Source organism: Photinus pyralis, unplaced genomic scaffold (assembly GCF_008802855.1).
Source record: "Photinus pyralis isolate 1611_PpyrPB1 unplaced genomic scaffold, Ppyr1.3 Ppyr1.4_LG7, whole genome shotgun sequence".
Lineage (NCBI taxonomy): Eukaryota > Metazoa > Arthropoda > Insecta > Coleoptera > Lampyridae > Photinus > Photinus pyralis.
In genome coordinates this window covers 5,830,103-5,845,299 of record NW_022170738.1, presented here as the reverse complement: position 1 = coordinate 5,845,299, position 15,197 = coordinate 5,830,103, and the positions used below count along the sequence as shown (strand labels likewise).

Below are 15,197 nucleotides of genomic sequence, written 5' to 3'. Positions count from 1 at the left end.
ACTTGTATCTTAATATACTATAATGTAGTTATCCTTTAATATTTAAATGTTAGTTCCCTGTAGGTACCATTCCCACCCCCTTCAGTCTAAAAATTGATATTATTGGGGGCATAGAATAATTTTCAAAAAATAATTACTCGGAAACTAGTCACATTGATACCTTATTTATAGTCAGCTAATTAAAAATTATAGTGTTTCCATTGAGAGAGTGGCCAAGCCATATGAAATGTAGGTATCTTACTCTGTCACGTTGTGAATAAACGTATTTTGATTTCCTCCAATTGCTTATAATTTGCCGTTAATCCAACGTTATTTCATTTAACCGTAGTCGCTTATATTACAGCATCATACCATTCGGCCAAGGCCGTAATCCGTTTTTGCGTTACGCTAAGAAACCATAAAACACTCTCTGAGCGTGTTGTTATCTCCGAGTCCAGAAATGGAATCCTCCAAGAGATCTTTATCTATGAGTAGGTGAAGAGAGATGGAGAGGGTTTTGTGGAACAATTTCCATTACTCCAAGGAACCTTTTACCAGAATTTCAGAGCAATAGTGCTTTCCAGTAAAAAGCAACAGAAGACATGGGCCAAATGGATAGATGAGAAGAGGTATAAATTTTGTCGTACAATTCCCATTGGAAATTTTGACCAAAAATTCCAGTAAACAGTAGTCAATTATATGAATAGATGGAGGGACAAGCGAACGGAGAAATTTTGTAGCCTTAATATCCATTACCTACTGTCAGTAGTATTATATCAAAATTTGAGAACCATATAGGTCTCCTCTAAAGAAGTGGGGAAATTGTTGTCCCATTTTCAAATTTCGATGTCCCTTTAGGTATACTGTGAAAAGGTTTTCATATTGTCAGTCTACTTTCCAAAGAAACTTCGTTTGTATCTCAAATAGTAACGCGGCAGCAGTAGAATTAAAAATGGACCCGCAGTTTGTTTTATCAGTATATTTAAGTTATTCTTAGAAATATCGAAGTAACACAAAGAATCGATGTTATTTATCCTCAAATTTGGCATTGGATTATGTTTATAGCTTTTTCCACGATGTTTCGCGGTTTTCCAGTTATATCTCAAAGTTGTGCTTTTTCAAACTACTGAAACAGTTTATTTTCACCATTACATAAACAGTTGCATTAGTTTTATGGTCACCGTATTTTTTTGTTTGATAGTCCCTGGCATACTCCCTCTGGCTTCGGGCCTGACGCCCACGTAAACAAAATGGTACTAGAAAATGGCAGCCATTTTGAATGACGTCTTACTTGGAATACGTGGGGGGGTAGGGAATGTCCACCCAAGTTTTTATTTGCTTCCTATACACCCAAGTAACTAACCCACAAGAATTTTCATTGTTGGTTATTTTGTTACGTTTGTGTCTGTGTCCACCGCAGGATAAGAAATATTACACCAATATAGGTACTTAGGACGCCTTTTAGCTGTGTTTATTGGCCTGAACTGATACGAGACACGAGATACAATAAACTACCAACGTTTTAAAAATAATAAAGCGGGTCTTACCCATTAAGTGATTAGCAATAGCGGGTGGCATTACGAACACCCCGACCAACCAATCCGCAATTGCTAGCGATATAACGAAGCAGTTCGTCACGGTTCTCAATCTTCTTGTGGTAAGTACAGCAAGTATCACTAACGTATTTCCAATAACAGTGATCACAATAACAACGCTCAACAGGGCCACGAATGCGAGCTCTTGAAAGTGTTTTCCGGTGTCCGGAATTGCTATAGTTGAGTTGTTGGTGAAGATTGTTTCCGGCGTCGTATCTTGCGACATCCCTAATCATTTCTGCAACAATAAGAGAATAGGTTAGTTATTTACTCATTTAAGAGTGTATCTTCACTTAAGCTAGGTATAGTAGTAATGACAAGAAGCATGGTAGGATTTTAAGAGAAGCATGGTAGGATTTTAAGATATTTCCAGAATTATAGAGTTGAGTTTGCGGTGGTGTAGGCTATCATCGCCAGCAGTACTCTCTAGGGCGTTGTACCGCAGCAAATTTAGCGCAGGTAAGAATGGCAGAAAAAAAAGGAAATTTTGTGAAGAAAAAGAAAATAAGAACATTGAGCGGTAAAAATCACCCACGATCATTGATGAGGATCCAATTTTCAAGCGGCTATAAACGATGGTTAGCGGAGTAAGCACAATTTATCCGCACATTATTGAAAAACGAGTAAAGCATTGGAAAATTTATTACGAAATTACAGTGGGACCTGAACTCGGCGAATTGTAAAACCTGTTACTTTTATTTGTAGAAAATGGTTCAGAGCGCAATCAAATACGTTTTCAGCTGAATTATACTTCTGTTAATTGCGAGAGCTTAAGTGGGTCGGGCAATTGTAATGAGTACCGCGCTCTTGAATGGTAATAACCTACTTTTAAACCCCAGGAAAAAGGTTTATGAAAATAAATTGTTCAAACCATCTGTTATAAACAGAAATGTCATTGTACCATACCATTTAATCCCAGCGCACACTTCTTATACGTACTTACAGAGGTACAAGAGCTCGTTAGAAACTACTTCCCGCAGCGTTCTCGGTCGTCATGCCAAAGATTTAAATTGCAAATGCTCCATCGGCTTTAAAATTTATGCAGCTTTCTCCTTAAACTTTGATAACGGAGAAATACCTACTAGCAGCTGTTTACAACTACCCCCTACGCACTAAAGCAACGAATCGGTTTTATGCAAAACAATATGTGGCCAAAACGATTCGCGCTTAGTATATTTCAAAATAATAGGAAATTACGCTTATACCCAAATGAGGGCAATTAGGCAATTAGGGTGCATTTTACAGAGAAACCTCTTGTTGCAATTCAAGAAATAGTCTCGCTATTGTGCGTTTTATTAATCGTAACGAGACATGTTCAGAATTTACATCTAATGTACACCAGGAGCGTGTTAACATCAATAAGTGAAATAGTGCCTCTGTTGGGTAAAATCCATCAAAAAATGCATTTGAAGCCAATTTCTTTTATAGAAGCTGTATCGTACTCCCCGATTCTTCAACATTTATTTGTTGATTTTTCACTACCTATGTTATTTCCAAACCAATTCTCAATTACGGCACCTGGCATTGTCAAGAAAATTACAACTTTTCTTAAATTGTGTTAATATTCGTAACGACTGACTGGTTAAGTATGCACAGATGGGTGCAAGAGTTATAAGGGATCGTTTTAAGGCAGTAGTCGGAAGTATTAGTCAGTTTGGTGATTTAGCCCTGTAATGTGAATGTACCCACGTATAGTCGGTAACTAGGCGAGTAGGCAATGCTATTTCAAATCTATGATTGGCCCTGGGCGTATCCCGATTATTGAACCGCTATAAGTGACCGTATTCGCTCGGATATGGTCGTGGATGTAACGCAATTTGTTAAGCTCTAACAAGTGTTGGTTCAGATGATGTAAAGAATTTATCTGGATGATTGGAGTAAACGAAATATGTGTCATTTTTGCGCAGGGGTTTTCAATGAGCTTTTTGTTCTTTAATTGGTTTTGGCGTCTAGATAGCGGACGTAGGGATAGGATTACATCCATTTTAAGAGGGATACAAAGTTACGTTCCTGAGCTCATCGTAAGTTACTAAGAGAGAGGGATTGATTAACAGCCGATCGGGATTGGCAGAGAGACCGCCAATTTTAGGAACAATCCGCCATTGTGAGCGTTCAACATTTTCTGTGAGGATGAGTCCGATTTGAAAAAACCCTGGAAAAAACATTTCATTAAGTTCTATACGTCGCAGTTACAAGCAGGAAGCTGAATTTTCGGGGTTCAACAAAGTGAAATGTAAACATAGTTGCATCGCTTTAAAAAATTACAAAGAGAATTAAGCAGATAGACATTTTAACGCCGAAAAGGAAATTAAAAACGCTTGTAATTACAAAGCTCATAAATAAAGACTATATTGTTTGTTCGAGAAAGAATATGTCTTTTAATCTATCGCTCTGAAACAACATTTTTTCGCATTCATCGTGCTTTAAATTAAAGTTACGGAGTGAAATTCAATTAAGACGCGAACGACTTCGGGGATAGGACCGTGTCTATGTCAACAAAAATTCAACGTTTCGTCCTCTTTCGTAAGGGACTTCATCAGGACAAGAAATAAAATGCCAATTTAAAAAAAATGAGATGAAGATTAGTGCAGGATGTTAATCCAATTTAGCGCATATTGTAGTTTTGATACGTATCTAAAAATGAATTTTTCATAGAGGTGGATGGCTTTAATTTGAGATTAATATACAGGGTGTTTAGATAATTTAGGGTATCTGGAAGATGTTGTGTACGTAGTTCGAGTGCTAGGTAACCTTTCACAGGTATTTTAACGATTTGCAGGAAGGTGATTTCAAAATTCAAGTAGGATTTTTAAAATTCAGGTAGGATCGATAAAATTCCCCGCGGTTGTCGTACGGTTTGAAAACTATTATATTGTTTAATTGTACATTGCACATTGGAAATAATGTAGGAAAGTAAATGAGCACATATCCTGACAGGTTTTCCATAGCTCTTTTTCCCTTCCTAGTATGAAGTCCCTAGAGCTATTCTCGTGTGATTAAGAGAAGTCAACCCTGGTTTGAATTTGATTTTTTGTTATTTACGTTTTTAATTAAATTTCACTTTCCCCATAGCAACAAAGATATTGTCCGGTAAGTTTATCTGAAACATGAAAAATCGTCTCTAAAAGTAATACGTTTTCACCTTTGAATGAACATTTTATTACGAGAATTCATTTAGTTATGGAGACCTACATGAAAAAATCCCATTTATGCTATACTAATCGTAACATTTATCTTGCCTTGACGATACAAATTTATAGTATCATCTGAATAACTTATTCAATGGTAGTATCGACAGCGCATCACCTTCATGAAAGATCCTATTTGATTTGTTAGCAGGCAAAAATGTCGCCCGTCAAACAGCAACTCGCGAAAGGTTCGTCCTCCTTGTTACCCATTCATAAATCATTTTAACAAAAGCCCCTCGCGCAAGTTTTAAATTAGGATTGACAGGGAAACCAATTCGAAATACGAATATATTCGATAGGTGCGACAGTTAATAAAACAAAATTTTATAATTCTCTTCCTGAAGGAGACGTCGTACCTAAAACGATCATCGATCTCAATTACTATTGTTGGTATTACTTCTTCAATGTTCATTCAAGGTATAAATTAATGTAGTATGATTTTCTCTCTATAACTTTGTTGGCGATTAGGTAATTATATTATACAGTGTGCTTCAGCGATTAGCTGCAAATGAAAAAGTGTAAAAACACCCTGAAAAACACTAATTAAAACATTACGATCTACTCTGTGAAACACTACTTCATTCGAAATTATTTAGGTCATCAATATTAAGTTGCCAAGAAACAGCAGCTACAATTTTATAAATTTATGTTTGTTCATATATCTCCTATTGAGGCTTGTTGAAATAATTTCCTACTAAATATATGTATTAATCAAAATAACAAATTTTTAGTTATAATTATTGTTTAACAGCATTCAACAGCGTGTAATGGTCTTTTTTGTGTAGGCATCTACAAAACAACCGCATCGCTTCTGGCAGTAAAATGCGCATACCGATGCAATACAAATAAATGTACGCCTGGGTTCCCCCAAGCGTTATTAATTCCGGCACGTTTATTGTAACAAGTAGTCTGTGTCTTTACGCTGTTGAATAAAAAAACCATAGAAGGATTCCAGCAGATTTTAGAAATCTAAGTGTAGCCTATAACTCTTTGAGCTTTCAAATAATACCAATGTGATTGGAGTGCGGATTTCGGTAGCATGTGGCTTTTAAAAGTTCGAGGTGGCATCCTTCTAGAGAACTGGCAGATGCACAAATAAAGCCGAAATAATAAATTAAATTAACCCAAATTTCAATGTTCTAGAAGTCTAATTCAACGCTAATTTGGTGACAGATATTAATAATTGCACAAGAAAATATAGACGAATAAGCCTTCAAGAGAGACACATTATAAAATTCTTCAGTTAAAGCTCGCGCTTAATTTCGCTTAATTGTTTAAACGGAGAGGTGGTTTTAATCCTATGGGTAATTTGTATTCCACCTTCTCTTATTTCGTAGGGTTTTATGTGAAAAAGTTTCCTATATAGCAAGGGTAGAAGTTGATTCAATTTACTATAATTACTTGAAAACAAAGCACAAAGTAACGTTTCCAATTATCATAATTATGCTACACCAATATAGTCCGTTTGCGTGGCCAATTAGCTTCTAAGTAAACATATTATTGCTCGTTCAAGAACCCTACTTTGGTTATTAACTTGATTTTCTGCTAAATATCACTAGCTCAAAAGGAAAATTACTCGAGTGTAGTTTCACGTGCAGGGAAATGACGGATAGATTTTGGGGCAAATATTTAATGATACAGTATATGAACAATTTGGAAGCAGTTTTAAAGCCAGTTGCCAAATACTTGACAGAGCAGCTTCCTAGAATTCAAAGCAAATATTTAACAAAAAAAACGTTTTTGACAGTCTTAGGTGCATCGTTTATACCTATAATATACACTGCTAAAAGGTACATAATTGAAAATTGCTTTGTTTTGGATTTCTTCTATTGTTTTGTGCATCTTTTTCTTAACACATGACTCAACGCATTTTCCCTTTGCGATCTTGATGCATTTTGCATGCGTGCATTTCCAAAGCACTCAAAGCCCCAAATCGCGAAATTCTCATTCTTTTGGTGTTCCTCTTTTTTTAAGAAAAGATTCTGCAATCGCTTCCCTTATAGTACGGGAGGTAGCGTCCTATTTTTACAGGTCATTTTCGCACCATTGCTTTTTATTCTGCCTGGTAGTTTTTACTTAGTTAACACTTAAAACAAGCTGGTTTATTTTTCACCCTGCTTTCTACATTCTGTGTCTCATCTTTGGTTTCTTTGTAGCATTCAATAATCGTCTCGCTATTGCGTGCATGAGGTGCGGAAGTTTCAATTTTATTTTCTCCTTATCTTCCTCGACCACCAGAGGGCTATTTTCTAATTTTTGGGCACGGCTCCCTAACAGGGAAATAAAAGTTAGTCGCGCCTGAAAGATAATCTCACACAAACATACCTAGTCTCTCCGTGAGCAGCCGCAGTCGTGGTTAGGGCTATTAGTTTCCTTTTTTTGGTTTGTTTTGTCTCTTTTGATTTATTTTATGTCCTTAACCACGTTACAGCTAACAGGTTTTGCCACATTTAAATATCAGCTGACAGTTATTTTTTATGCTCTTTTTACATTGTACACTATTATATATAACATTTTCAGCTTTGCGAAAATGGTCCGAAAAACAATTTTTTTTACGTCTTTCTCAGTCTCTCGCCATCTTAAGCCACGCTTTTGCACCAGCTGACGCCCCTATCGTTGATGGGTTATGGATCAAAAATCTATAGTAGAAAGATGAACTTTGCGAAAATGGTCCGGTCAAATAGGACGCTAGCTCCCGTACTATTAGAACAATCATTTTCTCGAAAAGGGCAATACCACTTTGAAAACACCGGTTCTCGTTCGATCACCGAAGCTAAGTAATGTCGGGCCCACTCAGTACTTGGATAGGTGACCGCTTGGGAACACCTCTTGTTTTTGATGTTTGCTCATTTTTATCTATTGGTTTTATTTATCTTCTTGATTTTAATATCACAGGACAACATATAATTAATAATCGTAATGGAATGTTCATAATTAGATTTTTAAACCCCGTTGGAAAGTTTGGCCCTGCTGCGTATTTCCGTTCTAGAGAACATTGTTTTTTACAGGATCCGGATGTCGGGGCAGTACGATAGCAAAAATTTAGATCATATTTGTCTTATTATTAGTGCTATTGGATTAAAATGACGAGCACAGCATTAGATCACTCTTTTGATCAGGAGGAGATTAGTCAGCCTGATTTCAATAGTTGGTCTCACCTCTTTCTTCTGTGGTTTCGTCCATGTTGGCATTAAAAAATATACTGCACTTAATTACTGCACGTAATATCCAAAAGAGGAGAAGATTTTCGGATGATTCGTTTTTCGGATCTCTGATACAAACGGGAAACGTACCAGTTAACGTTTAAATTAATTCGCGTCGTAATCATGGCCAAGCATCGTTTTAGGACGCTATGACATAGAATTATTGTGCAATAAAACGGACTAGATATAGACCATCCAGTAGAAAAATAGCCGAGTTTAAACGCAGGACTTAGAGAGCACCCCTTCGGGGGACGTCTCTCTGATCCTGTCGACATACAGGACGTAGTAGATCTCCTTACCAACTCTATTGTGGAGTCATTTGAACAGGCGTGTCCTCTGAGAACTGCCAAGACTCCCTATAACCATCCTTGGTGGTGCAGGGCGCTCGAAAAGCAGAAAACTCGATTGGGCAAACTGTTTAATAAGGCAAGGAAGAGCAATGCTGCAGCCGACTGGAGAGCCTACAAGGCAAACCTAAGGCTATACAAGAAGGACATTAGAAGGCGTCAGAGAGAGGCATGGAGGGATTTCTGTAGCTCTATAGAATCCACCTCCTCGGTATCTCGCCTAATTAAAATCCTTACCAAAGATTCATACCACAACCCAGCTAGCCTCAGAAGAGAGGATGGTTCCTATACGGACAACCTCACAGAGACAGCTGAGGTACTAAGAGACGCTCACTTTCCTGGAGCCACCACCACGCCTTACCCCAACTGGCCTGAGACAATCCCTTTCACTTCCACGGAGAATGACTGGGCGGTTGCCTGTCAGGTGGTGGACGTGGCGAGGGTGACCTGGGCGGTGAAATCGTTCTCAGCATACAAGTCACCCGGTTTGGACGGCATAATAGCGGCTCTCCTGCAATGGGGACTGGATGTTATTGCTACCTACCTAGTGGGAATATATACAGGCTGTATCGCTTTCAGATACATACCTAAACAATGGAGGGAGATAAAAATTGTTTTTATCCCCAAACCTGGAAAAGGTGATTACTCCACACCTAAAGCATATCGTCCAATCAGCTTGATGTCTTTTCTTCTTAAGACACTTGAAAGACTGTGCGATAGATACATAAGGGATACGGCGCTAACACGGTTTCCGCTGCATCCTAACCAACACGCATACTGCCCAGGAAGATCTACGGAATCAGCCCTGCACTGCGTTGTAGGGCAGATTGAGAGATCGCTGCACTATAAAGAGTCCGCACTGGGAGTATTCATAGATATAGAAGGGGCTTTCGACAAAACAACCTTCGATTCAATAGAAATGGCTCTACGTCACCACGGCGTACCGAACGTCATACGAGGCTGGATTGCGCAGCTGCTGAATCTCAGAGCAGTGCACATCAGCGTTGGCGACGAAACACTAAGGTGCACAGTAGTGAGAGGATGCCCCCAAGGTGGGGTGTTATCACCACTTCTGTGGAACTTGACTGTAAACAGGCTCCTCTGTCGCCTTAATGACAGTGGGTACTATACGCTGGGGTATGCGGATGATATATCCATACTTATAACCGGCAAATTTGAGGCTACTTTATGCAGACTGATGCAATCAGCTCTTACAGTAACCGAAGAATGGTGTAGGGAACACTCCTTGTCCATCAACCCGACAAAAACGGAGCTAGTTCTCTTCACAAGAAAAAGAAAGGTAGAGGGTATTCGAGCTCCCCTGCTATTCCAAAAACACCTCCAATTTTCAGAGTCAGTGAAATATCTAGGAATCACACTCGACAAAAAACTGAATTGGAGCAAACATATCCAGCTTAAAGCCGAAAAAGCAAATAGGGCTTTCTGGCAAAGTCGCCGCGCTATTGGCAAACTTTGGGGACCATCCCCGAAGGCTGTCCTGTGGCTGTACACTGCCGTGATTAGACCTATGTTCTGTTATGGAGCAATTGTCTGGTGGCCTAGAACCAGACTCTCCACAACTGTAGCACTCCTTAATCATGTGCAAAGACTAGCGTGCCTTGCCTGCACAGGCGCGATGCGAACGACCCCCACAGCCGTCATGGAGGCCCTCTTGGATCTGCCTCCACTAGATCTCCACGTGAGAGAGCAGGCCATTCTGGCATTCCTGCGTCTGAAAAATAAGGGGTTGTTGAATAGCAGAGGCATTGAGGGGGGCCACTCCCGAATTCTGGGCGAAGCGATCAAGCGTCTGCCTATCCTAGAGGGGAGATCGGACTCACTCACTCCTCAATTCATATTAGGGAAAAACTATCACATCTTCTTTGATGAGAATATGGCATCCCAACCAGATATATTCATCTTCACGGATGGATCTAAGACAATGGAAGGTACAGGCACTGGTATTTACTCCAAAGAACTGAACTTCCATATCACCCAACCACTAGGTAAACTTCCTACTGTATTCCAGTCAGAGTTGGTAGGATTAACGCTTAGTGCAAGAACAGTTCTTATGCATAACATAAAGAACAAAACTATCAGAATCTCAAGTGACAGCAGGGCTGCCTTGCAGTCACTTGGTCACTGTAAAATTACCTCTAGGATGGTTTCCGAATGTCACCACGTACTAGAGCAAGTAGCAAGCAGCAACACCCTTGAGCTCGTATGGGTCAAAGGGCATGCTGGAACGGAAGGTAATGAGAAAGCCGATAAATTAGCCCGACTGGCCTCAAAACAGGCGTTTTATGGTCCAGAGCCGGCTCTTCCACTTACAGTTAAAACTGTAAACAACCTAATAACTCAAGACACCCAAACCCAGCACAGGGCTAGGTGGAACTTGATGTTAGATTGTCGCCATGCGAGAGAAGCCTTCAGAGGACCATCTCGTAGCTTGGCGCGTTTTTGTACAGGGCTATCAAGGAAGAACCTGAGGTTACTCGTGGGCATACTTTCTGGGCACTGTAAACTAAACAAGCACATGCACTGCATGGGTTTGGTGGAATCACCATCTTGTAGAGGATGTTACACAGACGACGAGACGGCATACCACTTACTCTGTGAATGTCCCGCTCTAGTCCAACTGAGACGATCCATGTTGGGGGAATCCTGGCCGGACATGGCTACGATTAGAGCCGCCTCCCCTTCCAGCGTCCTAAGGTTCATCTCACGTGTGGGATGGCTTGAGTGATGCTGAGGGGTCGGGCGACCCTAGTCAGGGAGGTAGTACAAAGGGCCCGAATTTGAGGCCTAAGTACGCGTGGACACTGTTCACCCTCCTATCGTAATCCAGAATATCCAGAATATCCAAACGCAGGACGTATTTTTTCCGTTATCGCGAGTGAATGTATAAAAACCTTTCGTATTAAGTTACTGCACTGTGAGTGAATAAAAAGATTTCAACTCCGTGTCCGGACTACGTGACACTAGAGTGATATCAGTTCGCGCAATTAGAAAAAAACATTAACAAACAGTTGGAACGAAATAATGTGCGGTTTAGTAATCAAATTTCCTTTTTTTCTGTAAAGACAATAAGTTTTTCACCCATTTATTAAAACTCATTAATACTACGCTACACTCCAACGTTTAAAAAATGCGTTTTCTTGCGATATACATGAACAAGAAAACATTTCAAGCTGTCAACGATTCCTGTTCAATAGAAAAAAAAACATGCGCCCATCTCGTTTATGTGTAAGATACCTTTTATGTGTAAAATATCGCGCTTTGTATTGTTATTCGATTTTAATTCAAATTCACACCAAAAAAACCCATGGCCACGTTCTAAATTTAATTAGTAAACATGTTTATAAATAGAAAGACAATCTATGGAAATGTGGAACCTAGACATTATATATTATTTTCATCAAATTTTGTGTTTAATTTGGCAAGCAAGTTAAACATATGTAAAGTAAATTTCAGATAAAAGAAGAACAAGATACGGAGCATCGCATTCGATTTTCAGTAGGGAAATTTACTTCCACTCGACTCGCAATGGGAAAAGCCGGCTCATACTGAATAGCGCTGGTCCTTGAACTAGTAGAAATCGATTTGCGAAAGTTTCACATCCCATTTCGTTCTCGAGTTAAGCGAGGAACACACGGACAGACAGACAGCAAAACCATAACATAAAAGGGAATTTTTTTCTTTCGAAAAATTTCCCTAAAAAGGAGAAGTTTTTCAGGAAGTAAGTACCTAACTGTATAATTTACATTTATTTACATTTATAACAAATTTCCATGTCACAGTAAAATCTCTGTTTTAATTGAAACAAGGGATGTTCACTCTCCTTAAGCGGTTTTCAACCACGTTGCATCTTAATTTCTGTAATTTGAAATATGCTCCTATTCAATTTCTATCCTGCATTACAAATGGATAGACAAAAAAAGATAATTACCAATAATGTAAAGATTTTGCAAGATGAATTCAATATAACTGTGGAATTGTTGAATAAATTTTTATCGAAATGTCGTTCACAAGCCGCGATATTAAAAAAATTTAGAACTATAAAAAAAGTCAAAATCTTGTTATATCCGCAGCCCCCTCTCCCCAAACTTCAGCGCATGGATCGCCCGAAATTGACTTGGTATTATTTAGGCGCCCTCTACGACACGCAGTGCCGTCTACGGTACGGTTATTCTTTCCCAGTGGCGTAGTAGGTACATAAAAGTTACAATAAGAATATAACACCTCTTACCCCAAACAATAAAAAGTAGCCGATCACTGAAGCAGTTTAAAACAAAATTACGACGTTTCCTGGAGGCCAATGTTATTTACAATGAGGGCGAGTACCTCTCTGTATGTGAAAATTTTATTGTCTATTAATTGTTTGTTAGTCTGACGTTGTAATACCTACAATTGTACATTGTTTTTTACAAAAAATAAAAATGAAAATACAGCTTAGATGAGGAATTTAGTGATTAATTAATCTTACTCTCCTGGAAAATTTGCAAAGAAAGTTACGTTATAATGATCTAGCAGATACGATCCGAATCTGAATGAATTAGGACATTGCACACGTGTTGGTTGTTGAATTTAGTCAGGATTAAATGAGCACGTCATTCTAACTATCGGTTATCTATGTAGATGGGAAAGTGAGAGATCGGTTCTGCCTCACTTGCATTTTTAAAGAGAAGATCGTGAGATGCGAGCGACTTCCGGGATAGGACCGTGTCAATGTTGAACGAAAAGTCAACGTTTCGCTCCCTCTCGTAAGGAACTTCATCAGGACAAGAAAAGAAACAAAATAATCATAAACATAAAATATATAAAACTCTTACCAATGAGCTAACGGGAGAAACACGCACTACCCCACTAAACTGCACACGCTGTAACATTGAAACGAGAAGGCTAAACCTGAAGAAATTGGAGAAAATGATGAACAGCGAATGATATAACATTTTCAAAGCGGAGAGAGTCACCATTACTCATCACGGTGGAAATTTCAGAGGGTGATATGGATCATGTGCAGATGTAAAGATGTAAGTATATCCAAATATGGTTTGTGGTGTGGTTTTCTAGTATTATCTGTGGAGTGCATATGTAGCACCGTATCTGTTACGATTATATGTTTAAGAGCGAATATCTTTTGTGTATGTTTTTAGCTACAACTGTCATGAAGAAAGTACATTGGAAGGTCGAATGCGCACTCGTTTTTTGAAATATTTTAAGCGGGGCAATTCAGAAATTCCAATGATGTAGTAGGTACATAAAAATTATATTAAATTTCGGGGGAAGCTATCGGCTTAGACGAGGAATTTAGTGAATAATTAATCTTACTTAGTTAATGTATATATTTTAGAAATGTAAATCTGTGTATTATAACATAAGTACAAATACTTTCGTTTTTTCTATAATTTACGCCGCCGCTGGTAAGTAATCTGAAGCTATTAAAGTACACGATCATTGCCGAGCTGTAAAAGTCATAAGAGTAAAATAAAATAAAAACAATTTCTCAGTTCTAATTCCCGCTAGATGTAGTTATTCTGTGAAAATGGAAATCTGTACTCATTAACAAATCGGTTCTCAGTCTTGCAGGATCCGGATCCGGTGGACTTGGGTCCAACATTGGCAGTTTTGGTAGACCAAAGGAACAGGCGATGCAAAGCATTAGAGAATTTGTGGCAGCGCAGAGGGTCTACGGTAACGATGTTATGGAGAAACCCAAATACTTCACGTATAGTACAGTTATTTCAATGCTTACACTGTAATTGCTCGTTCATGATGTTTTTTTACTGTTACTTGTTTGTGTTAATTTTTCCCTGCAATAGCCACTAAAATATTGGTTGCATTTTGCCTGGACGCCTACCCTCTACTATTCACAGGTACACTACCTAACTATTAACTTAGAAGACAACTTAAACAATACTGCATGTCTTGTAGGTAATTCAGGAAAATACCTGTAGACATTGAGAGTCAGTTCCCATCTCAACTGAAGTAACTATATACACAACATCTCAGAAACATTAACCCTTACATAATACGTCACTTTAAGACGCTCGAAATCCAATTGCAGGGAAACTTAAGCATCGCAAATGGAACACGTAGTTATTATGCATTTACAATGTTGACATAAATTAAGGTGAACGAAGAAAACTAGTCGGGGAGCACTTAGCGCAGAGACAGAAACAATATTGTCTTTCATTTTTACTTAATTTGTAAAGCAGATAGCAAGACCAGATATTGAGTTAAGGAAATAGCGGGGAGTCTCATTTTCATGACGCAAGAGTCTTAACGATTTGTACCGTCTCTGCCACAGAAAATAATTGTGTTTCTAATGACGTAAGATACAGAGAGTACATTGACTGATTTAGACTAGAAACTATACCCCAAGCAAAATGTTAATCTTGGCGTTGGCAATATGTAATAAAGAGGATCATGTCTGACCACTACATTCTTACACAGGTACTTCACGTATTAATTACGTCCTTCGTTTATTATACACTTCATTGAATGCGCTAATGGTAATTCAATAACATAAAGATTATTAGTAGTCGATTTTGTATTATCTTGCATATAATTTTTTTCATTGGAATAATTCAGAAGAATTATAGACCACTGCAACAGGTTTTAATAAAAGGCAGTGGAAAATTTACTTTAGCAACGTTTAGTTTTACGGAAAATTCGTTAAATCTACAGTACATTACTTTGGATGATATTATATGGATGAGATACACGCTCGCCCCAAGCGCTTATAAATTAATCATTCATGTCGTTGCTCATTACAGTGCCAATTTATGTGAATATTTGAAGATAGGTGCGTTACTGCTACTAATATTAGTCACTCGTGGACATCAAACAATCCAAACATATATGTGCGTGTTATTAGCCATT

The 15,197-nt window shown here is 38.5% G+C and overlaps 1 protein-coding gene and 1 long non-coding RNA gene across 2 annotated transcripts in view; one reads left to right on the top strand and one right to left on the bottom strand.

Moving 5' to 3' along the window:
* The window catches only part of LOC116175350 (5-hydroxytryptamine receptor 1D-like), a 174,914-nt gene that overhangs the window by 3,231 nt on the left and 156,486 nt on the right, over window positions 1-15,197 (bottom strand). The window contains exon 3 of the mRNA XM_031493421.1: window positions 1,527-1,812. Within this exon, the coding sequence (XP_031349281.1) occupies window positions 1,527-1,800 (274 nt within the window). The 5' untranslated portion in view covers window positions 1,801-1,812. The remainder of the gene's footprint in view (window positions 1-1,526; window positions 1,813-15,197) is intronic.
* On the top strand, window positions 11,685-13,781 carry LOC116175356. The gene is made up of 3 exons (XR_004146294.1): window positions 11,685-12,051; window positions 12,951-13,345; window positions 13,469-13,781. It is a non-coding gene; the product is annotated as an uncharacterized LOC116175356 (long non-coding RNA).